This window comes from Dasypus novemcinctus, chromosome 1 (assembly GCF_030445035.2).
Source record: "Dasypus novemcinctus isolate mDasNov1 chromosome 1, mDasNov1.1.hap2, whole genome shotgun sequence".
In the NCBI taxonomy this organism is placed as follows: Eukaryota; Metazoa; Chordata; class Mammalia; order Cingulata; family Dasypodidae; genus Dasypus; species Dasypus novemcinctus.
The window spans coordinates 115,225,236-115,251,831 of NC_080673.1; the positions used below are offsets into that span (position 1 = coordinate 115,225,236).

Consider the following 26,596-nt stretch of genomic DNA (forward strand, 5'->3'; position numbering starts at 1 on the left):
CTGCCAGTTGAAGAGCCCCCTCTAAAGAGCTTCCTCAGATGCTTCTTCCAATGACTTTCACATTCCATTGCCACCCAGTGCCACTACAAGGGAGGTTGGGAAATGAATTTTTTTAAAAACTTGGCACATTTCCACTTCTAACCTTTAGGGTTTTTTTTTTTTAACTAAAGAAGAAGGGAGATTAGATAGTATACAGATAGAAGTATAGTCTTTTAAAAAGTACTATTAAGCTAAATCATGCTATTAAATGTCAGAGGCTGCTAGTTTTACCCTAATTTCAGTTTCCCCTTTTCCTGCTTTATTAGAGAAGTTTTAGCTGGACCACATAAGGAAAGAGAGCAATTCACAGCCTCTCCTGAAGCTCGGTGTGGCCAACAGAATGTGAGCAGAGTGATGTGTAACTTCTAGGCAAACCCTTAAAAAGAAGGGGTCAGCTCTGCCCTTCCCTCTAGTCCTCTTTCCAGTTTAGGAAGTTGACACAGTGGTAGAAGCTGGAGCAACCATCTTGGACCAGTAGATGGAAACCATGCACTGAGGACGCAGTCAGAACAGCAGGAGTTTCTGATAATGTCGAGCACCATTTCAGCCCTGGACAAACTACTCAGACTTTTCTGAGAGAGAAACAAACTTGTCTCGTTTAAAGCTCTGTGGTTTGGGGAGCACATGCTCAAGCAGTTGAGCATCAGCTTCCTACACACGAGGTTCAATCCCCAACTTGGTACCTCAAAAAAACAAAAAAAGGAAAAGAAAAAGCACTATGGTTTGAGGTCCCCTTGTTACAACAGCCTAATCTATATCATAGCAAATACGTCTCACATGCAGTGACAGCAACTCTAAAAGAACAGGTGAACACACTCGGCGAGACTTTTATGCTAATTTTCAAATTCTTAATTTTATTTTAGAAAATATTTCCAAAAAGAGGTAAAGAACATGTTAAAAGTCAGTTAAATCCTCTGCTATGGTTGATGGCTTCTTGAAGAGCATCTTCTACTCTTTCCATTGAAGAATATTTAGGGAGGAAGAGGAGGCTGAAACATGTCTGTACTCTTATGGGATCTTTTTCACTCAAATTTCCAGGACAGCAAAAGGATATTTTCATATTCTGTAAACCTTTTGTGGACACTCTGTTAGTTCCTGTCAGAAACACTAAGAAGAAAATAAAACTGTGTAATCTGTTCCACTTCAAAGGCCGACTCCTTTTATAGAAGGAAAATCTGTTTATTCAGAAATATACATTGAGGTGAAAAGTTCAACATTAGATAATAATCTGAGGATTATATTAGGACAAAATTCAGCAAATGGTCACCTTCCTTAAGCAGGTTATCGTCTGCTTTGGAATATTACGTTCTTGTGCAGAAAAAAAAAAAAAACAAGAGAAAATTAAAAAGCTATAAGGCAGACAAAACAAAAAAGGTCCATGGGGTTAAGTGTTAATGTTGAGTGTAAATGCTGTGATTCAGAGGAAAGAGAGCCAGCCTGGAATAATGGGGGAGACTTATTAGAATTCAGAATTAAGCTAGACTTTTAAGGAGGGGAAAGGTATAGAGGCAAAAAGGAGGTAGATAAAAGTTCAAGGCAAGGGAAGGAACTTCAGAGAAAGTCTGGAGGTGGAAAGATGCAAGGTGAACTCAGGCATATAAGACAATGAAACTGATGGGCTGGAACAAAGATATCTTATTAGAGGTAAGCTTGGAAGGTGGGTTGGGCTTCTGGTGGAGTCTGAATATCTTCCAACATGAGTGCTATTCATAAAAGCAAGAATAAGAAGATACATAGTTCTCAAAAAGAATAAGGAAATGCAGTAAGAAAATGAGAGAAAGTTATTAAACTATCCCATGAAAACTACTGGATAAACACAAAGCAGATCAAGATTGAGAATGTGAGGTAAGACTGACTTAAAGACGATGACACTTTTTAGCTTGGCTGATCCCACAAAGCCTGGATAATTGAATGACAGGAATTCTACAAATAAAATTTGATATTTAGCTTGGATGAAGAAAAGCAAGAGGCAGAGATGAAATCACAGGGGAAAATCATCTATATTAACATTTTTTAATATTAGGGACAACCGGGCATAGAGAACATTTGATTGGACTAGGATTGGCTCTGACATTATCACCTGTTGCAAATGGTGCTGATCACAAATGAGATTTTATACCATTAAAAAAAGACATGATTACAGATCTACTCTTTAATGTAATACTTACAGAGGAATTTTTTCTTCTTCTCCAGAGTCAACTTGTGGAAGGCCTCCCAAAACATGATTATGGTGGGATGCGAACTATTGTATCCCTCTTCATAAACTGCATTCTAGAGAAAAAGGCAAAATATATTCAGGAAATAGGAAATAAAATTAAATCTAAGCAATTAGGACTTTATGATATACCTTTTCAAATGCTTCCCAGTCATAGTCTGTATTCCCAATAATAACTTCCTTTAGTTCTTCAGGATGGAACAATTCAATAATGTCCTTGTTGCACACTTTGTAAAATCCTCTCTGAAATTCTTCATAAACTGTCTTTACAGAGATGTTGAAGATGTAATCAACACACATAGAAACATAGTCCCTCCTATAATAAAACAAGTAATTATCTCAGCTTATTGTAATATCCTGAACAAAACTGGGGGAGATGGGGAGGATAAAAATACAAGGAAAGTTAGAACAGTTACTGAGTGCTTACCATGTTATAGTTACTTCTCATATTTAATTTTCTAATTTAATTTTCATAGTGACTCCCTGAGGCAGATTTCTACATTATGCATATTTTAATGAAGAAGAAACTGAGACATAGTGAAGGTAGGTCATTCCCACACCAGCCTGATTGTCCTGCTGTCTGCCTCACTGTTGGTGTCCAAGTGCCCCCCGCCTCCAGCCACCTTCTCTGATCGCCCCTGTACCCCACTGCTTCCCCTGTGTCCCACAAGCCTGCATGTCTTCCCACAGATTCTGGAGGAGGAGTGACCCTTGCTGTTCCCCACTCCACCATCTTTAAATATGGGTAATTCTAAGAATTTAGAGAAACCAAGTGTCAAAGAAGACCCTTAATACAAACCAAACAAAACCCTCAGCAAGTGAGAGATACTCACCAACAGAATAAACCCATAAACAGATGCCTAAACATCAGCAAAAGATTATAAGCCATACTAAGAAACAGGAAGAGATGGCCCAGTCAAATGAACAAACCAAAAAAGAGAAGAAGATGGAGAATGTGGAGCAACAATCAAAGATGCCCAAACAAATATTCTAAATCAATTCAGAGAAATAAGGGAAGAGATAAAGGTTATTCAGAAGGCACTGGGTGAACAAGCTGAAGAAATTGTAATCATACATGTCTTGAAGTAGGTCTGCTAGGATTTATTCTGTTTGGTGTACGCTGTGCTTCCTGGACCTGCATATCATGCCCTTCATAAGAGTTAGGAAATTTTCAGCCATTATTTCCTCAAACACTCCTTCTGGCCCTTTACCCTTACTTTCTCTCTCTGGGACACCCATAATGCGTATGTTTGTGCACTTCTTGTTATCATTCAATTCCCTGAGTCCCTGCTGAATTCTTTCAATTTTTTGTCTATCTATTCTACTGTGTGATTTCAGATATCCTACTTCGACATCACTACTTAGTTCCTCTGCCTGATCAAATCTGCTGTTGTGTGATTTCAGTGTATTTATTCTATCTTTCTCCTGTTTTTGTTTTCTTTTCTCTTTTATTAAAGGGAGATTAATGGAATGTATAGGCCATAATTAATAGAGATATTGTAATGTTTTTACAGTAATGGCAAAGAAGGTACTATGTTTAAGGGGGTATGGGATTTTTTTCCTTTTGGACTAATGAAAATGTTCTGAAATGGACTGAACTGCTGACAGTACAATGCTGTGATGAAACTGAGAGCAAATGAGTGTACATTTTAGCTGGATTGAACAAGGCAGGGGCCGTATAACACAGTGAACCCTGAGGTGAATGATGTACTGTGGTTAATACAAATATGAGAATGTTTTCTCATGGACTATAATAAATATACAATACTAATATATGGATGATTTGTGGGAAAAATACTCCAAATATAAGCTACAGACTATACATAAAAGTAAAATGATGAAGTTCTTATAACAAATGTATCACAATAATGCAAGGTATTGGTGGTGGGGTGATGTATGGGAATCCTGTGTGGTATACATGATTGTTTTATTAATTCATAACTTACCAAATAAAAGTATTATTGATTAAAAATTAAATGGAAATGTAAAGAAGCAATAACAACTAAGACAATATCAAAGAACAAACTTGGAAAATTTAAACAACCAGGTTTCAAAACTATCAGTATTAATACAGTGTGGTACTGGCATAAGAATAGACAAATAACCTAATGGAAAAGAAAAGAGAAGTAGAAACATGTATCTGGTCATTTTATTAAAAGAGAAAAATGATATGCAGAATAGCAGAAAAGGATGATCTTTTTAATAAATGGTGCTGGATCAACTGGATATTCATATGAGAAACCCTTTGTATCATGCTTAAAAATCAATTACAGGGAAACGGACTTGGCCCAATGAATAGGGCGTCTGCCTACCACATGGGAGGTCCATGGTTCAAACCCAGGGCCTCCTTGACTCATATGGAGCTGGCCCATGTGCAGTGCTGATGCGCGCAAGGAGTGCCCTGCCACCTAGGGGTGTCCCCCGTGTAGGGGAGCCCCACGCGCAATGAGTGAGCCCCATAAGGAGAGCCACCCAGTGGGAAAGAAAGTGCAGCCTGCCCAAGAATGGCACTGCACACATGGAGAGCTGCACAGCAAGATGATGCAACAAAAAGAAACACAGATTTCTGGTGCCATTGATAAGGATAGAAGCAGTCACAGAAGAACATACAGCAAATGGACACACAGAGCAGACAACTGGGGGCAGGGGAAGGGGAGAGAAATAAATAAAAGTAAATCTAAAAAAAATCAATTACAGGTAGGTTTTATATCTAAACGTGAGAAGTCAAACAAGAAGCTTATAGAAGAAATTACAGGCAAATATACTCATGACCTTGCAATAGGAGACAATTTTTTTTAAACAGTACACAAAAAATGCTAACCAATAAGGAAAATATTGATTAAGTATACTATATTAAAATATAAAATTTTGGTTAATCAAAAGACACATTAAAAGAATGACCACAGATTCCTGGTGCTGCTGACAAGAATACAAGCGGACACAGAAGAACACACAGCGAATGGACACAGAGAGCAGACAACTGTGGGAGGTGGGGGGAGAGAAATAAATAAATCTTCAAAAGACACATTAAAAGAATGAAAAAACAGACCACAGAATAGTGGAAGTTATTTATAGTACATATATCCAACAAAGGATTTGTATATAGAACTCCTATAAATCAATAAGGAAAAGAACAGCCCAGTAGAAAAATAGATGAAAAATGAAAAAGTACTTCTTGAAAGGGAATATCCAAATGGCCAAGAGACATATGAAAAGATGCGTAGCCACATTAGTCATCAGAGCCATGCAAGCTCTGGTCTGCATGGGAAACCTCACCCTGGTCCCTAACCACAATAAAAACTAAAGCCACTTACTTGTTCCTTCTTTGCTCAAGCAAATAGACCAGCTTGAGGGCCTCCCCTGCTTGCCCCAGAAAGCCTCCTTATTTGAGTAATAAATCTCTTGATACCCTCTGGTATATGTATAAGCATCAAAACTCATTTTAGGTAGAGGACTGGTCCTGCCCATCATGGGACAACAACAAATACTCAGCAATGCTACTCTGAGCTACATACCAACAGAAATGTGTGTAATAGGTAACAAAAAGGATGCCCATGTAAAGGAATGTTCACAGAAGTGTTTTTCATAATAGCCCCAACTGGAAGCACATTACACCCACCAATAACATAATAGATACAAAATAAATGGTGCTAATATGTCATATGAAAAGAAGTACAGGAGAGTGGTGGTTTGAAGCTGTACATACCCCAGAAAAACATGTTCTTAGTATTAATCTATTCCTATGGCTGTGAACCCATTGTAAGTGGGACACTTTAATAAAGTTATTTCAGTTAAAAAGGTATGGCCCACTTCAATTAGGATAGGTTTTAATCCTATTTTATAAGTGGAGTGAAATTCAGATAGCAAAAGCCATGGAAGCTGACATTGAAATCCATGACTCTGAAATCAGTGGAACATGGATGAGAATGGAGAGGCAGCAGGGCCACCACGTGCACTGCCATGTGACAGAGGAACCGGCAGCCAGCCCCAGAACACCAGTCTTTGGGAAGACAGCATCATCATGATGACACCTTGATTTTCTTTTAGCCTCAAAACTGTGAGCAAACAAATTTCCATTGTTTATCCTGACCCATTTCATTGTATGTGCTTGAGCAAGCTAGGAAATTAAAAAAGATTTTGGTACTAGAAGCATGGGGTGCTGCTAATGTAAATACCAGAATGTGGAAATGGTTTTTGAAATAGGTAATGGGTAGAGGCTGGAAGAATTGTGAGGTGCTTGATTGAAAAGGCCTAGATTGCTTGAAGAGAGTGTTGGTAGAAAGAAATATAGATACTAAAGGTAATTCCAATGAGGCCGTAGATGGAAATGATTAATGTGTATCGGAAACTGGAGGAAAGGTGATCCCTGGTGCTCCTGAGGGCTACCGAGACACACAGGTTCTATGGACATGGCAGGTGGCTCTGGAGTTCAGTGCCTTGTCAGTGGGCCACTTTGGAATTTGTGTTCCTGAGTGTGATGGAGTTGGACTCAGACATGACCTTTCTACACATGCCTCTTCTGTTACTTTTACTGATTCTGGGGATGGCGCAGGGGTTGGTGTATACCCAGGAGACTTGAATCTCTGGACTGGCTATGTGCCATCTGGGCCCTGAGCCTCAGTAGAGTTGCATCTCCTACTCTTCAGTTTGTTGGACTTACCCAGGTCAGCTAACAGGGAGGTGAAGATGGTCAACCACCACACCAGGGAATCAAGAGTGCCTACAATTGCAAGCAGGAGAATCATATCCATCAACCATGTGGGATCTAAGCCCTCTCTCAATATAGAAGTGGAGTGGACATCACCATCCCAGGGTCCACAGGATGGAGGAATAAAATATGGATTAGAGTGGACTTACTAGTATACTACCATAGAACTATTGTGACTAGTAATGGAAGAAATGTAGCATTGATGTGGGGACACTGGGCATGGTAGTTGCTGAGGGCAGGAAAAGGGAAGAAGAGATGTGATGTGGGGGCATTTTTGGGACTTGGAGTTGTCCTAAATGATATTGCAAGGATGGATGCTGGACATTATATATCCTGCCACAACCCACTGAATGTACTGGGGGAGAGTGTAAACTACAATGTGAACTATAATCTATGTGGTGCAGCAGTGCTCCAAGATGTATTCACCAAATGCGATGGATGTGCCACAATGATGAAGGAGGTTGTTGATGTGGGAGGAGTGGGGGTGGGGTGGGGTGTGGGGTATGTGGGAACCTCTTATTTATTTATTTATTTTAAAGATTTATTTATTTCTCTCTCCCCCCATTGTCTGCTCTCTGTGTCCATTCACTGTGTTCTTCTGTGACCACCTCTATCCTTATCAGCGGCACCGGGAATCTGTGTTTCTTTTTGTTGAGTCATCTTGTGTCAGCTCTCTGTGTGTGTGGTGTCATTCCTGGGCAGGCTGCACTTTCTTTCACACTGGGCAGCTCTCCTTACAGGGTGCATGGGCCAGCTCCACAAGGGTCAAGGAGGCCTGGGGTTTGAACCGCGGACCTCCCATGTGGTAGGTGGATGCCCTATCCATTGGGCCAAGTCTGCTTCCCTCTTATTTTTTAATTTAACATTTTTTTGTGATCTATGTATCTTCAAAAAAATACAATTAAAAAAGAGCTAAAAAAAGTGGCTGAGAATTTGGCAAAATTGAGTTTTGATGTTGGATGGAAGGCAGAACTTGAGAATGATGAACTTGGATATTTAGCTGAGGAGATTTCTAAGCTAAGCAAGGAAAATGCAGCCTGGTTCCTCCTCACAGTTTATAGAAAATCGAGAGAATACAGGGATAAGCTGAGAACTGAATTCTTGGGCACAAAGAAACCAGACACTGATGGCTTGGAAAATTTTGAGTTTCTGGAAAGTGAGTCCTCAGAGAATAGTGCTCGATGTGATGGTTTAACTGAACAAGGAACCAGTCAGCAATTTTCTGTGGAAATCAGGATTGGAAATACAGTTATCCCGGAAGGATTTGTGGAAAGTTCTTTTGTCTGATGATTTGGACCTCTGTGTACTACATGCAAAACTGACATGTTTGTGAGATCTGTATGAACAGAACCACTACCAACCTGGACTAAAAGAGACAGAAAAGGGACAGATTATAGGGAAAAAAATCACTTCAAGGGCAGGACTATGGAAGCTGAGGTCTGGACTGAATACATCTCCTCAGGCCAACAAAATGGACCCACCCATGTGTGTGGAGAGGGTACGCGTGCCCCAGTGCTTAGAGAGAACAGGCCTTCTGCCCCATTGTTAAGAAAGAGTGCTACAACCTCGGTGTTCTTAGTGGTTGGAGGCTGTGTCCTGGGGCTTCAGAGAATCTGGCCACCACTCCAATGTCCTGAGAGGGTGATACCCAAGTGTTTGCGGAGAGCATGGCTGCTGCATAAGCACTTGGAAGGGGTGGAACCGCTGCTTCATCAGGCCCAGACAGCAAAACATCACTCCACTAGAGAATTCTCAGATCTTGAAATCTAATGGAGTAATTCCCGACTGGTTTTAGAATTTTGAGAAAACTGTGACCCCCTTTTCCTTCCAACCTCCCCCCAATGGGAATGGAAATGTTTATTCTACATCTGTCCCTCCACTAAATATTACAAGCAGAAAACTTGTTCTCTAGGTGTCATAGGTCCACAGTAAGAGAGGAATTGTGCCCTAGGATAGACAACATGCATAAGTGATCTCTATGAGACTTTGTACTAAGCATTGTTTCTGAAATGACTTAGGCCTTTTGGGATATTGTGATGTAATTAACATATTTTGCATATAGGGGTCCAGAGGATAAAGTATTGTGATTTGAAGCTGCATATACCCCAGCAAAACATGTTTTTAAATTTAATCTATTCCTGCGGGTGTGAACTCATTTTAAGTAGGACCTTTTGATGAAGTTACTTCAATTAAGATGTGGCCAATTTCAATCACGAAGGGTCTTTATCCTATTATTGGAATCCTTTGTAAGTAGAGTGAAATTCAAACACAGAGAGAGAAAGCCCCTGAAGCAAGAAGCTGAAATCAACAGAACCCAGAAGAGAATGGGAGAGGCTGCCATATATATTGTCATGTGACAGAGGAGCCAGGACCAAGGATCACTGGCAGCCAGCTCCAGAACAGCAGTCTTCGGGAAGAAAGCACCCCTGTAATGACACCTTGATTTGGACAATTTTTTTTTAGCCTCAAAACCATGAGGGAATAAGTTCCCATTGTTAAACCTGACCATTTCATTGTATTTGCTTGAGCAACCGAAGAAACTTAAAGAGAAGGTTCAGGAAGAAAGAGGGACAGAGATTGGTAGTATAATTTTTAAATAGGAGGATAAGGGAAAGACTCTCTGGGAAAGTCATTTCCTTTCCCTACCAGAACATAAATTCCACGAGATACCCACATACGAACATATATACACACAACATATACCAGCTTCTCTACCTTAATGAAAAATTATTAATGGGAATGGATAATTATAAAAACTAAAAGGAATTTTTAGAGGACAATTAAATAAATATTTTGCATATACAAAACAAATATTTCATTTCTTGTACTTACTTGTTACTCTGGTTGACAATTATGCAACTTCCATTTGGAATTAAGTTGACATCATTTTTGTCCCAATGTACCTACAATACAAATGAACTCAGATAATATCTCCAAAATAATTTGGAAAAAGATCTATCTTTAATAAAAACACTTTGGAACTCACCACTTTAGGAACTTTTAGTAATGTACATTTTTATCATAAAACTTTGTAAGAAAGCTACCAAAAAATTACTACCCTATCGTACAGAATGAAAAAGAATTTTTTTCAAAACATGAATTATCTATATTAACTCCTAACAATGACCAAATTAATTGGTAAACTGTCATATTTCAGTATTTGCTTTATACAATATAGACCCAGTGTAGCGGATTGCAAAAATGTCCCCAAATTCCTTTTATCTTGGCTTTCACGCCCCTTTGTAATGTGACTTTCCTAAAAAGAGAGAGTCTATTTCTCCATCTCTTAAATGTGGGTATGGCTATGTGAATTGCTTTGGCCAAAGGTATCTGGTACCAGCAGAAGCTTGAAAAGAAGCTTGTGTACTGGGACTTGCCATCCTTGCCAGCCTTTGTAACCCTGAGAACATCATCTTATCCTCCTACCGGAGGAAAAGAGACCACTTGTAGCAGAGATGAGCTGTTTCCACTTGAGGCCCAATAAACCAAGCAGCCTGCCAACTGTCAGGCCTGTGTGGCCGCTGGAAACCATCCAGGCCAGCCAAGGTGGCCCAGTCTAGAGAATTGTGTTTGTTGTTTTAAGCCACTAAGTTTTGGGATTGTTTGCCATATAGTAAGATCTACTGATACATGCAGCTCATAAAAAATAAGGAACAAAACCTTTACTAGCTCAATTCAGGAGATTTTTTAAAAAGTAAAGGGTGACATGTTTAAGTAAGTGTGGAAAAGGTCCAAAGGTAAAGCAGATTAAAGCTTATCTGATAACAGGTTTCTTTTGTTACTCACATTAAAGTGGATATAAAATACTTCTCCAAAGTCATCATCATCATCATCCAGAAGTGCCTGCAAACTCCTAAACAAATAATTTTGTTTTTAAAAAGGCAATAATCATGATCACTAGATGCACCATCTAAAGTAAATGTCAAGCGCATGGCTATTACCGATGGTAGGAGGTCAGACAAAGAAAACAGCACCTATTTCTCTGTGCACTGATAGTCTAAACAGGGCCAGGCTGCAGCTAAAAGTGTGAGGGTTAGGACGTTTATTTTAATTCTGCAGGCTCCCCTCCTGATTCCCAGCTCTCTTCCCTTGACCCTATCTTCCTTTACTCAGTGATATCAGGTTCTATTTAGAAAAGGACCGATAACATTTTTACTGATATTGAAACTCATTCAAACTGGTCTTACCTTTATCTAAGCTTTTGATCTTTACTTACAGAACAAATTAAATGTTTCCTATTAAATATGAGGCATCACTGAGGAGATATTAAGTGTGGGTAAAAGATCTTCTCTGTACCTCTTCTACAAATATCATCAAGCTTAAGAAAGACCTGAAATTTGACTACTTTGTTTCAAGGCATCCAAGAGAGCAGAGCTTATATCAGAATGGATAGTAGCTAGTCTTAATATTTCTACCTTCTGTGGTTCCACAGCACTTTATACATGCTTAAAGTAACATGTCTCATTCTCTATTTCTTCATGCATTCATTTACTCATTCAACAAATATTTATGAAGCACCTAAAATGGCAGACACAAGGGATATAAAATTAAGACTAAGATATTATTGCCAATAAATTCTCAGACTAGTAGATGAGATATGATGATGAATAGCTCATCTAATAGTACAGGATATGTGCAGACAGAAAAATATGTAAATGGTGTAGGTATAGCTTGGAAGAATTTGGTTAAATCTTTCCATAAGGATATGTGTCATTGGGGACAGTTTCTAGAAGAAGGGGGATTCTGAGTTGACTTTCTCCCCCCACTGGATTTTTATATTACTATATTGTGAAAGAGCAAACCATGTTTTATTCATTGATTTTTTTTTAGGGGGGGAGGGTGATGGAAACTCAGTAGACAGATTTGGATTAATCATAATCCTTGGTTCATGTTACTCTGTCATCGTTTATCCATATATGTCTTATTTGCCTATTTACTTATGTATCTTTTTATGATGAACAACTCTAAATCCACCTCCCAAAACAAGAAGTAAAACACTGGTAATATCTTATACCTACATATAGGGGACACCTGCCCTATCCCAAAATGTATTACAAATATCTACCAGTTTGAGGAGTGACTGTTCTCTTTCATTAAAGAATATTTTGATGAACAGAAAAGTTCTTTATACTTATGACAGTTAAATATATCAATCTTTTCTTTAATGCTGGTATTTTTTGTATCTTGCTTAAGAAGTCCTCAACCAGGAGGTAAAAAATATATTCCCCTACATTTTAATCATTTTTGCATTTACCATATAAGTCCTTAGTCTACATGGAGTATTTTTTTTTTTATATTAATGGCATAAGGTAAGGACCCACTTTCATTTCTTTCCCAGATGTATAATAAGTTTTTCCAGCTCTCTTTATTGAATGGTACCTCCTATGCCCACTGATCTACCATGCCACTTCTAACAAAGTTCAATGTAAGTGTAGATCCATTTCTGAGCTCTCTCTTCTGTGCCATTGGAAAACCTGCACCAACACCATATTGTCCTAATAAATAGCTTTCTAATAATTCTTTTTTTTTTTTAAAGATTTATTTATTTATTTAACTCCCCCCTCCCCCGGTTGTCTGTTCTCTGTGTCTATTTGCTGCGTCTTGTTCCTTTGTGCACTTCTGTTGTTGTCAGTGGCACGGGAAGTGTGGGTGGTGCCATTCCTGGGCAGGCTGCACTTTCTTTCCCGCTGGGCGGCTCTCCTTACAGGGCGCACTCCTTGCGCGTGGGGCTCCCCTACGCGGGGGACACCCCTGCGTGGCAGGGCACTCCTTGCGGGTATCAGCACTGTGCATGGGTCAGCTCCACACGGGTCAAGGAGGCCCGGGGTTCGAACCGCGGACCTCTCATGTGGTAGACAGACGCCCTAACCACTGGGCCAAGTCCGCTTCCCTCTAATATTTTAAATCTTGACAGATTTGTAACCCACATAAACAACAGTTTTTTGGGTCCTCAATAATTTTTAAGAGAGTTTTAGGACGTAAAAGTATGAGAATCACTGATACAGATCAATCCAACATCTTCAGATATATTAAGTTTGCATAAATTAAGTTATATGTATATCAAGTCTTCTTAAGCATAAGCATTATTTAGGTCATCTTGAAATGTTTTCAGTAAAAAATAATGACAAATTTATCTCTTTCTTTCCAAATCTTGTACTTCCAATATTTTCGTCCTTGTCTTATTAGTTTAATAATAAATAGCTGATTTTGGAACCAGATAGCCTATGTTCAAATCACGGTTCTATCACTAGAGGGCCTTGGGCAAATTACCTAAATTCTCTTTGTTTTGGTTTCTTCATCTGTAATATAGGGGTAATAATAATAATAGGATCAAATAATTGTTCTCATTCTTTAAAAAATCTCCACAGTATTCCATTGTATAAATACTCCAAAAATATACAATTCCCATACTGACAGATATTTAGGTCATTTTTATATATTATCACTTATAATGTACTGTACATTAGTATATATAAATCCTTTCATGGTAATTATTTCTGAAAGAGAAATGTCTAGAGGTAGAAGTGCTGTGTCAAAGGGGCAAATACATTTTTTTATTTTGATAAGTACTGCCACATTACTCTTTGAAAAGGAGTACCAATTTACACTTCCAACAACTGAAATTAGAGCAAACCTTTTCCTAAACCCTTGCTAACACTATATAGTATCAATATTTTAAACCACTGTCAATCTGAAACATAAATTAGCATCTAATTTTAATATGCATTTCCTGATCACTAGTGAGACTGGACATCTTTCTATTTAGGAGCTGTTTCTATTGTTTCTTTTTGTGGACTGCCTTTTTATATGCTTTGCCAAGTTTTCTTGTTTTTATATTATGTATGTTGCCAATATTTTTTTCCATATGGTGGTTACTTTTTACTTAGGAATAATAATTTCCACTTTAAAGGTGAAGATATGATACAACATTTAAAATAAACTAGTTATGCACACCTTAACCTGTATTCTGACTATTGTAATTGTTTCTATACAGATAAAGTTCAAAGATTAATGCAATGAATGAGAACTAGTAAGAGAAACAATCAACTTTTCTATTTTTAGAAAGTTAAATTATCATCCAACAATTTTTATCAAAGTTAAGACTGGTTTAAAGTACCTAGGATGCTATTGTTGAACATGAAGATATTACTGGGGTATGCGGTTTTAAATATTTATCTAAATATATTAGATAGGGACCTGAAAAAGGAACTTTATTCACTTACATTCCCAAAACAGGACTGAGTTCTTTTAAGTCTTCCAATGATGGTGCTTGCGTCAAAAGCTTTTTAAACAGTCCCAGTGGGAAAGGAATGTTGGCACAATGGAAATTGAATACGGAGAGTCCACATAGTAACCCAAAGAAAAAATATCTCTTTTCCTCAAATTTAGGCTGAAAAATAAAGAGAGAAAAAATCTGAAAGTATTATGAATTTTTACTCATACAATGGAATATTTATAGTAGGTAATCTTATCTCCCCTTTCCCAAAATCAAATCATAAATTAAAACCAAAATGCTTGAGATAGAAATATTTAGGATTTATTTCAGCCAGTAAGTCAATTTACATCCCTGCTGTAGTTGTGGTTACTAAAAGCATAAAAGGCATAAAACACTTTAAGCTCAGGAATCCTTATAAACTAAAGTTTTCGCTATTTTTATAGCCTTTGTCTTTAATTCAAATCTGGGAGAAGAAAACGGAAACAAAGAAATAGTGTCTGAGAAAGGAAGGGTGTATTTTTACTTATACATTCAATAAATGGTCAAAAACATATATTGCTTAAGTTTTCCTGTGTGGGCAGACATGGGAACCCAGAGAAAGGAGACACTGTTTTAAAGAAAATAATCACCTTATTAGAATTGAATATTATTTCACAATGATATAAATAATTCAACTCCTAACACGAAACACTTTAGACAAGCTAATTTTCTATGATATTTGATACACCTTTTCTGTCATGAGACACCATAAGCAAAGAAGAGTAGACGTACGCTGACAGGAAACCACATGTAAGAAGTCTCTTCAGGATATATGAACATCCCGTATTCTGGCTGCGTCATCTCTTCAAACAGGCAATTGAAGAACTCTGCCCTGACTCCTCCACAGTTATAGTCAATTTCTTCACTAAATGAAATCTGAGGAAATAAAGCAAATAACACATCACTTCCAGGGCTCTGTATTTCTACAGATTAAATCTCATTTAATAATAGGAAGAAGTAACATTAACTGTGGACTCAACTATTTGGTAGGCACTGTGGTAAGCATCTTACTTGTATTAACACATTTAATCTCCCCATCAATTCTATGAGGGTATTGAGGTTTCAAGAAGTTTTAAAAGGTTATACAACAGCTAGGCAGTATAGGCTGGATTTAATCTGATGTCTGGAAAACTCCAAAACCTGACATATTTACCACTAAATTGACTTCAATTGGCATGACTATTATAGTCATCAGGACATTAAATATAATGAAAATAAATCCAAAAATATATAAATAATAGGATTTTTATAATACCAAAAACCCAGACCATGCATTAGGCATTTATTGGAGTTCCTAGCTTTGCTGTTTACTCCTTATGGAGGTAGCATCCCATCTATGGACACTAACTCTTCTCCAAAATAATTCCATTTTAGCCTGTCTTTGCTCCTTCAATTATTCCCTCCATTCCTTCTTAGAATCTTTAACTTCAGTTAAGTGTGTTCAGGTCTCCTTTATACAGGAGAAGGGAAGTGGGGAGGGGAGGGAAAGGAGAAAACCCAAACCATTGCTTCCAATACAGACATTACCAGCTCCTGGCTCCTTCTACTCCAAGTTGTCAAACTTCAGAGAACGTACACCAGCTTCCAGACTCACTCACTTCTCTACTTAAATGGTTCACTCTAAAATGTCCAAGAATCTGTTAATCCCCAATTCCAAGGGCTTTTTCACATATTCATTTCCTTGATTTCACTAACTCATTTTACACTTCTGACCACTTCCTCTTTCTTGACATTCTTTTCTCCTTGGCTTTATTTTATGCAGCTCTATTCCAGTTTTTCCTTCTCTGTTTTTTTCCTGCTGCCTTAATACTAGAATTTCCCATGGCTCTACCCTGGGATTTTTGTCCTTTCTCTCTATTCTTTTCCTGGATGCTCATTTTCTATTTAAACTTCATTTATCACTTGTAGCCTTTTAACCTTTATATGTATTCTTTCTTCTGATAGAAAGTCATTGATTCCAAAGGCTGCACAATATTTCTTGTAAAAGCAGCTCTTTAGGCCTCTTTATTTGGATGAATGCCTCCTCCTTTTCCCTTAGAGATGCAAGTTTCAAACCTCAGCGAAATGTTTAAGATCTTTATAATAAGACCAGGTATCAACCTCTTTCCTTGCTCCTTATTATGCACAAGCTATTTGATCTCTCAGTCCTCAGTTTACCCACAAGATTATCAGAAAGAATAAATGGGGTAGCACACATAAAATGCCTCACAGACCTTGGGAATATATTTAGCATCACTGAACTGTATCCTTGAAAGTGCCTAAAGGATTAAATCTAGTTTGCATATAAATTACCAGAAGAAAAATTTAAAAACAAACAAACCACAGAACTGCATAACACAAACTGAATCCTATTATAAAATATAGACTACAGTTAATAATGTAGGTATAATAATATTGCTTGATCAATTGTAACAAAAGTACCACACTAATACAAAATGTTTATAAATAGGGAAAACTCTGTATGTATGTGTGTGTATTTGGGAAATCTATGCTTTCTGCATGACTTTTCTATAAACTTACAACTGCTCTAATTAAAAAAAACAAAAAGGTTTTAATTGCTAAAAGAAACCAAAGACTTATATGAATGGAAGGACAACATCAATTCTATACAAACTGATTTACTGATTCACAGCAATCCCAATAAAAATCTCAACAGGCTTCTTTTTGCAGTAATGGAAAAGTCAATTGGAAGCAGACTTGGTACAGTGGATAGGGCATCTGCCTACCACATGGGAGGTCCGTGGTTCAAACCCCCGGCCTCCTTGACTCATGCGGAGCTGACCCATGAGCTGTGCTGATGCGCGCAAGGAGTGCCGTGCCACACAGGGGTGTCACCCACGTAGAGGAGCCCCGTGCGCAAGGAGTGTGCCCCATAAGGAGAGCCGCCCAGAGTGAAAGAAAGTGCAGCCTGCCCAGGAATGGTGCCGCACACACGGAGAGCTGACACAGCAAGATGACGCAACAAAAAAAATCACAGATTCCCAGTGCCACTGATAAGGATAGAAGCAGTCACAGAAGAACACGCAATGAATGGACACAGAGAGCAGACAACTTGGGGGGAAGGAAGGGGAGAGAAATAAATAAAAAAATAAATCTTTTTAAAAAAAAGTTAATTATCATATTTATTTGGAAGGGTAGGGAGCCCTGAATAGCCAAAAAAAGTCTTTAAAGAGAAGAATGACGTCGGAAACTCTTACTTCCTGACTTTAAAGCATATTATTTAGCTACAGTGTAAAAACTGCATGGTACTGGCATAGAGACAGACAAATTGACCAATGAAACCGAATTGAGAACTCAAAAATAGACCCTCACATCTACAGTCAAATGATTTTTGACAAGGTTCTCAAGCCCTCCCAGTTGGGTCAGAACATTCTATTCAACAATGTTGAACTGGATATCCATATCCAGAAGAAAGAAAGAGGATTCCTATCTCACACCATATAAAAAAAATTGACTCAAAGTGGATCAAGGACCTAAATACAAAAGCTACAAACATAAACTAGGAAAACATCTTCAAGATCTTGTGGTAGGTGGTAGTTTCTTAAAACTTATACTCAAAGCATGAACCACAAAGAAAAAATATATAGATATTGGGACCTCCTCAAAATTAAACACTTTTGTTCTTCAAAAGACTGTCAAGAAAATTAAAAAGCTGCCTACCCAATGGCAGGAAATATTTGGGAACCACATATCCAAAAAAGGTTGGATATCCATGTTATATAAAATGATCATACAATTCAATGATAGAAAGACAAGAAACCCAATTAAAAAATCGGCAAGATACTTGAATAGACATTTCTTCAGAGGAAATACAAACGGCACATGAAAAAATGGTCAACATCACTAGTGATTAAGGAAATGCAGATCAAAACTACAATGAGATACCATTTCAAACCTTAAGAATGGCTGTTATTTTAAAAAACCAAAAATACAGAAAACTGCAAGTGCTGGAAAGGACATGGAGAAACAAGAACACTCCTTCACTGTTGGTGGGCATGTAGAATGGAGTAGCCTCTGTGGAAAACAGTTTGGCAGTACTTCAAGAAGCTGAATATGAACTGCCATATGATCTAGCCACTACTAGGAATATATCCAAAAGAAGTGAAAGCAAGGATGTGAACTGACATTTGCACACCAATGTTTATACCAGCATTTTTCACAATTCCTAAAATATGGAACCAGCCCAAGTGTCCAACAACTGATGAATGGATAAACAAAATATGGTATATATATGCAATGGATACTATTCAGCTTTAAGAAAAAATGAAATAGGGATATATAGTTCAACATGGATGACCCTAAAGGATATTATGTTGAGTGAAATAAACCAGACACAAAAGGACAAATATTTTATGGACTCACTAATAAGAACTAAATACTATGAGCAAACTCATGGAGGTAAACTTTACAGTATTTAGGTTACTAGGAAATAGCATGTGGATTGAGAATGGGAAATGATGCTTAATGTATATAGCATTATTAATAACATTAGTTGTAAATGTGTGGAAATGAATAAAGTTGAGAGTAACACATTATAATGAGTAACTAACTCATTATAAAACTAACTCTGCTGAGTTATAAATGTGATTGTGGCTGAAAGGGGTGGTGATATAGGCTATGGGAGGGGACGGTTCGTCTCTTTGTAGATAACCTGAGCTGTATGTGTCAGATGGTAAGAGCTGCAGCCTTGCCCTTGGTAACCATGGCAACAACTCCAGTCCCAGAAGAATAATTAAGCAGTATAAACTCTATAAACTTTAAATATTCAGGGAAAATGCAAACCACATGTGTTAAGAGCTTACATGGAATGTATAAAGTTCATGCTAAAAGCTTACCTAGAATGTATAAAGCTCATGATAAAAGCTTACTTAAAATGTGGGGGTTATGTGTTAATTCAAACTTATTGAGCACTAAAAGAAAGAACTATTTCACTCTTCCTCTGTATAACAGGAACTCAAAAATCTTATTTGGGGCTTGGGTTTGAACAGAAAGTTCCTGAGCCCAGCTGGTTGTAAATAAATTCATTTTTTTCCTTCCCAAAATTACTACTGAGTCCTATCCTTTCCATACACAAATAATTGAAACTCTCTTGACATCTACAATAATTTGGGGCTTGTCTGGGGTTTGCAAATGAAGGCCAGAGAAGGTAGCATTTTGCTACCCCTTCTGGATCCCTGAGGAAGCTGGGAGGACTCAGGTGAGTCTCAAATCTGGGTGCCCCTGGACTAAATTTAGTCCAGAAAACATGTGGACTCCATCAGAATCCTCCTGAAGAAAATTGGGGGCCATGGAAGGCCTGGAAAAATTCTGGAAATGAAAAACGACTCCAAACACAGAAAAAGGTAAGACTCCCTCAGGGGAGCATAGTGTCAGGAAAACCCTAGCTTTAATTGTTAGGAAGGGAAGTCTGATCAACTTTCAGGAGACCCCATTACCTCCAGGGATTGGGGGGAAGCCATCTCCTCCAGGTCTAAAAGAAAAGAAAAAAGAAAAAGAAAAAGTTTGGCATTTGGGTTTGGCTAGCTGTGTGTTAGCATCTACTTCTGGTCTTGTCTCCACTGAGGTAGTGAAGGATTGATTATAATAGGAAAGGATGTTTATAGGTTTGAGTCCTAACATCCTGAAAATTGGTTTGGATTTAGAAATCTTAGTTACAGGAAAACGAATCGGCTTTCTAGTGAAGCTTGGTCTGGGTGTAAAGTTAAACAGTGAAAAGGTTTAGCCAGAGTCTTTTGTTTTGGTGCTGAATTGCAGATGAATTCACTTTGTAAGCAGCCAGGGTAAACAGAAAATCCTGTTAAATTTTAGTATTAAAAGTTGTCTCTTTCTAAGGTTTGTAATGGTTGCAGGGGCAGCTGTGTCCGGAAAATAGAAATTGTGAGTCAGATTAATAGGCTTTGAGCTTCTGTCTGTGTCTGTCCGGTGCTGGTGTTAATTTGTATAATTATGTAAAGTGGTGAACTTGGTTAAGTTGGAACCCTCTCTTGCCATTAGCAAAGGAGTGAAATGATTATAGTTTATAAAGCAAAACCACAGAGTCTGAATGTTTGCACATGCTCTGCTATCTCATCTCTGGTTCCATCCCATTTGCCAGGGCTTAGGGATTGTCTGTGTCCGTGCTGCACACCCAAGTTTACTACAATTGGCCCCAGTCAGGATAGCTGATGAAACCAGTAACTTAAATCATAGCCCTGTGGGGGAGGGGGGGGAGGGGAGGGGAAGGGGGAAAGTGCCAAGCCTAAAAGGTTCTTTTCAAGCCATTTTAGCAGCCTGAAACTCGCTACAATTACCTCCCCTCTGCCCCCTTTAGGAGGATGCATAGCAAAAGCAGAAAGCTAGGAAATGGAAGGAGCAGCTTGCCCCTTTTCAGTGAGTCCATGCCTCCTATTCATAAGCCACATTCCTATCTAATTGCACCTGACTGCCTGAAAGGTGAAGGGGACACCGAGCAGGACCAGGATAAATGCAATAAAAATTCCTTCCCTAAGGCCAAAATAAATTTGTATAATTAACTTCTGCCCAGGTTCTGCTTTTCTGAATCTCTTCTTTGCAAGTCTATGAAAAAAAATGCTTTGAAATGTTATAAAGCTATAAAACTGATAAAGTACTTTTATCTAAAAGAAGGAATCTATTGCTTGATGCTTGAAACAATAATCCTCTAATCACCTGATAGCCCTGATAATTCGTTTGGCTGAAAACTATCAGCAGTAAAGGTCATAAACTACAAAAGAAAAGAAAAAATAAAAAACTAAAAACCCCAACTTGGCTTAAAGACATCATACTAAATTTAATCAGCCTATCTCCCAATGCCCTGGAGATGCTAAAAATATGGAATTCTTCTGTTTTAATCTGTGCTTAACTTTGTGTTCAATTTTAAAATCTGTGTTTGGCTTTTGTTGGTATACTTGAACCTAAAAAATCATGATAAAAAGTAACTTAAAAATAAATCTTTAAATGCCAGTGCTGTCTTGCTGGTGAATTAAATGCGTAACTCACAAATAAATTTGTTCAGTTACTAAGAAAAAAAGCAAAACACTTCACAAGATTGTTGCTAAGATTCTTGTAACTAAATAAAGGTATCCAATTCATCTTAAAATAAAAACATACTAAAAACTGTAACTAAGAACTGAAATAATTGTATAAGTACCTTTATATATATATATATATATATAAATTTTTAACTAAAGCTATTACAACAGAGTAAATGTGGCCTGGATTTTGGCTATTGTAATAGAAATATTGAATTAATTTGCCTCTATTTATGGCTACTTCAGGTTTCTCTGGTGCTTACTGTGATAGTGGTGGCTATTAAACTTATCCTATAATTATTTTATAACTAATTTCACCCCAGTCTTCAACTATTGTGATGGTAATTATAAACTGCATTTGCCTTAACTTACAGTTCCACCCCTTAACAATTCAACTTAATAATCAAACTTTAAAAACTAATGGTTAAATTAAAAAGAAAGGGGTTTATGCATATCATTTTTGTGCCATTCTAAATATTTTTGGTCTTCTCATTTCCTCTCTACCCTTTTTTTTTCTCTTTACCCTTTTAAATGAAAAGCTGTCTTTTTCCTTAACCTTTAAAATAATATAAATTAATTCTGATTGGCCATTTCCACCAGGAATCAGAAATAACTATTGCCAGGTTTTCCAAGGGTAGGCAATACTCTTCTCAAGCCTTACTAAGCAGCACTCCCCACTTCATTGTTCAGGCTGTCTCAAAGAAAAAAAAAATGAGAAAAAGCTACCCGATTTCTTTCCAGTTTAATCAAAGCCCAAATGCTTGCCAGGTTCACTCCAAACAGCAATGTAACTAAGAAAGTCAGTGAGGGAACTATATTTTGAATTAACCAGCAAAGAAGAAGGTTTTAAATAACTTAATGATGGTTCTTTATCAAACTATTCGTCTCTGCCTATTTGCTCAAATTGTTAAAGTTAAATATGCAGTTATATAGGTAATACATATTTAATAATTGCTTTATATTCCAGAGCCTAAAAGTTAGTATGCTATTAAAATTATTCACAGTTTTTAAATTATCAAAAACAAAAGTTTTAAGCCCCTGTAAAAAAAGAAAACAACATTCTCTGTTTAATCAGTAACAATTTCAACTTGTTTAGCTTAAGTATCATCTCTTGGGTTTATAGAATACCAGGCTGATAAGTTAACATTATATGTGTTAAATCTTTAAAATAATAAAAACTGTAAGCACATGTTTAATGAGATTAAGTTAAATGTAAAGCTGCTCTCTCTTAAATGCATAAAGTAAATTCCATTGGTTACTAATTATAATCTAAAATAAATGTGCCAATCTATAATTGTGATGAATTATAAAAAGTTTGTAAAAGCATCTTCCAAACTGAAGCATTTAAATGGTTCTAGTTCTAAAAAGCCATTATTAAAAAAAAACCAAAAACCTGGATTAATATTAATAGCAAGAAGTAACTTCATAGTAATGAAACCTGTCTAAGAGTCACCACAAGGTATATATTTAAGTAATGGTAATAAAAAGTCACCTAGATTCCACTGGGAATCTTCAGTTTTCATTTTAAAAATGGAAAAAATAATTTTTCTTCTATTACTAAGATAAAATACCTGCTAATGTCTTCACAATAAAATTGTAAAAGTAAGCAAAGTACTAAGAGGTTAAGTTCATTTAATATGTAACATTCCATTAAAAATGTTAAAAGGGTATATATAAAAATCAAAAGATAAACTTCAACACTGTCAAACTGTCATGTGCATTCAAACTAGGCCTTGAATACATTGCAGTTTGTTTTTTTCCATATGAGTTATTGGCTAATTTGATCACTGACCTTTAAAACAACAAAATATTTACTACCTTTTGGTTGTGCTCCTGAAGGGGATGGAAACTACTTTGCAGTTTCAAGCTCCTGCAGCAGCCAATAGTGGCTAAAAACAGCCAAATGTACAATGAATATTGTCTTCAAACTGTCACAGTTTCATAATGCCAGAGAGTGCTATGCACCAGGCTGGTAAAATCTACTCCATAGTCTCTGTCTAGGATCAACAGTACTGCAGCCTCTGTGAAGAGCACACGAGGGAAGAGGACGTGGCCCAGTGGTTAGGGCATCCGTCTACCACATGGGAGGTCCATGGTTCAAACCCCAGGCCTCTTTGACCCGTGTGGAACTGGCCCACGTGCAGTGCAAGGAGTGCCGTGCCACGCAGGGGTGTCCCCCCCGAAGGGGAGCCCCACGTGCAAGGAGTGCACCCTGTAAGGAGAGCTACCCAGTGCCAAAGAAAGCTCAGCCTGCCCAGGAATGGCACCGCACACACGGAGAGCTGATGCTGTAAGATGACACAACAACAAGAGACACAGATTCCCGTGCCGCTGACAACAACAGAAACGGACAAAAGAACACGCAGCGAATCAACACAGAGAACAGACAACTGGGGCGAGGGTGGGGGAGTGGGGAAGGGGAGAGAAATAAATAAAAATAAATCTTTAAAAAAAAAAAGAACATATGAAGTGGAGCAATAAATACCATAATACTGCAAGTAGAACTTAAACACAAGTTTAAGTAGAACTTAAACACAAGGCCTGCTCCCTTGGACAGATAACATGTAAAGTATTACAAACCTGAAACTTTATTAATTGCAACTCAAAGTCCTTATGCATTAAGTAATACATTAATTAATATTAAGTGCTATACCTTTATCCTGTTCTAAATATATGCCTGATAATTATTATGTTATCTTTTCTATTCTGAATCATGTACAGAAGTGCATTAAACATGTTAAAATCCTGGTAAATTTCATTTTCTAAGTAATTAATAAACATGTCTATAAAATAAAATAGAATAGCCATTTTAGGCAAAACAGTAGGGCCAACAACCCCTGTAACCTAAAGGCCACCAACTAACTTAAGGGCAACCTCTCACAGTCTTCACCCCATATTAGGTAAAGAATGTGCTTAAAGCCAGGGGCCACCAGTGGCTTACAAATAACTGGTTATTTAATACCAAGCTCAGTCACCCTACTACTCTTCTGTATTCTACTGTGTAGCAAAACAAGGCCTACTTACCAGCAGTAGGTCACCTATTAAACAGTCAAAATTACCAGAAATTATTCAATTAAAGCCAAAATGTAAAAAATTTTATTCTGTAGTTCTGATCACTCCCAAAGGTAAAAGAATTTTCAACTTGGTGAACTAATTCTGAATAAAACCAACTTTCCAAGAAGGTACCAGTTCACCAGGAACATCTGACAAAGCACATAAGTGCCAATCATTAAACAGCCTGAAATGCGTCTTCAAAATAAAGAACCTAATACTGTTATCTGTTACAATGTCTCCCTGAACATAAAATAACTTAATATATATGCTGTTCCCCACCAATTTTTTTAAAAAGTGCCATCTTTGCAGGCACCTATCTCTGTAATCCAGTGTCCTCTTCTAACAAACAAGTATTCCAAAATTCTAATTAAATTTGTTTCTTTCAGAATGGACATCTTACTAGCCATATGAAAACTTCATCCAACTTCATACAGAATGCCAGATCCATCTTCCTCCAGTAAAAATAAATAACAAAGTTTTTACACCTTGTTAGGCAAGGACTACAACCCATGGCTGGTGGGAAGTAGTTATAGAAAAAAGAACATCTCCATTCAGCACCCCTTTAAGATCAAAGGTGTAAACTCTCTAAGGGTAAAATAAAATTAATAGATGGATCTGGGCCTGACAAGAAATCCATGTAAGCACCGGTAACCCCCAGAATGGCTGCTGGGGGTGTGGTTGGGGCCCACTTCCAGGATTCTACTATCCAGGATGAGAACTTCTTCTGGAAACAGGATAAACCCAGGATGTTGCCCAGGAACTTTGTCTTTGGGCCCTCACTGGGAAATTAATGATCAAAACAACAAACAGCCACCCACCTCATAATTCCAATGATAATTATGCTAAAGCTTAGCAAGTTAAGCTGGCATAAAGGGGGGAATGATATAGGCCATGGGTGGGGGGCTGTTCGTCTCTTTGTAGATAACCTGAGTTTTGTGTGTCAGATGGTAAGAGCTGCAGCCCTGCCCTTGGTAACCATGGCAACAACTCCAGTCCCAGAAGAACAATTAAACTATGTAAACTCTATAAACTTTAAATATTTGGGGAAAATGCAAACCACATGTGTTAAGAGCTTACATGGAATATATGAAGTTCATGCTAAAAGCTTACCTAGAATGTATGAAGTTCATGCTTAGGCTTACTTAGAATGTGGGGGTTATGTGTTAATTCAAACTTATTGAGCACTGAAACAAAGGACTATTTCACTCTTCCTCTGTATAAAAGAAACCCAAAAATCTTATTTGGGGCTCAGGTTTGAACAGAAAGGTCCCGAGCCTGGCCGGTCATAAATAAATTCTTTTTTTTCCTTCCCAAAATTATTACTGAGTCCTGACCTTTCCATATGCAAATTAATTGAACCTTTCTCAACATCTAGAACAGTAGTATGTGGAAGTAAATGTCAATTGAAAGGAAACTAGAAAATATTCTAGGGTATGTATAACAGTCATTTTGGTGGCAGATGAAGATTGTGGTTAATAGTATAAATACATGAATGCTCTTCTTTACAAAGTGCTAAGAATATGGTGATACACAGGAAAATTACAACTAATGTAACTTATAGATGATAGCAGTAATATTGTAATATTTTGCAGCAATGGTGAGAAGATATTTTTCAAAAGTAAGGGACAACAATAGGGGGTATAAAGGGGTATGGGATTTTTCCTTTTGTAGTAGTGAAAACGTTCTACAATTGACTGAGATTATGGCAGCATAATTCTGTGATAAAAATGACAGCCACTTGATTGTTCAATGGACTGTGTGGGAAAAAGAGTTTAGATTGTATTTGAACTTTGTATGACCTGTTCCTTATTGTAAATGTTACATCTGTTCTATTGTAGATGTTGCAGTTGTTCATTTTTGTCGATGATGTTGCAGTTCTAATAGCAAACAGCTGCTTGGTAATTTCCTAATAAATATGATGTGGAAACTGGGATCGAGGCTCTCAGTTCCATAAGCTGTGAGTTCCCTGGTCCCATCTTTATCTCCTCTCTTGTGTCTTTCTCTCTGTTCTTTATTTTGTAAAGTTCTCCATCGTCTTCCCTTCAAGCCAATCTATCACTGAGCTGATCTCAGCAACTGGTGCCCAACATGGGGCACGAAGGGAAGCAGCAAATGGCACCTGAACAGGGATGGGAAGGGAAGAAGCAACTTGTTGTGGGAAACTGGCTTACCTAATTTGTTGCTTCCTGTTATTGTAAACGTTGCAGTTCTGATAGCAAACAGCTGCTCATTAGTTTTCAAATAAATACCATGTGGAAACAAGGGTTGAGGTTCTCAGTTTCAGAAGCTGTGAAGTC

The 26,596-nt window shown here is 37.6% G+C and overlaps 1 protein-coding gene across 1 annotated transcript in view; it reads right to left on the bottom strand.

The window, feature by feature from the left end:
* Nucleotides 1–873: 873 nt before the first annotated feature.
* The window catches only part of HERC5 (HECT and RLD domain containing E3 ubiquitin protein ligase 5), a 74,653-nt gene continuing 48,930 nt past the window's right edge, over nt 874–26,596 (bottom strand). The window contains exons 17-23 of the mRNA XM_058295639.2: nt 14,950–15,093; nt 14,186–14,352; nt 10,749–10,815; nt 9,795–9,865; nt 2,387–2,570; nt 2,208–2,310; nt 874–1,146 (exon numbers count right to left, since the gene is read on the bottom strand). Coding sequence (XP_058151622.1) covers nt 941–1,146; nt 2,208–2,310; nt 2,387–2,570; nt 9,795–9,865; nt 10,749–10,815; nt 14,186–14,352; nt 14,950–15,093 — 942 coding nt within the window. The 3' untranslated portion in view covers nt 874–940. The remainder of the gene's footprint in view (nt 1,147–2,207; nt 2,311–2,386; nt 2,571–9,794; nt 9,866–10,748; nt 10,816–14,185; nt 14,353–14,949; nt 15,094–26,596) is intronic.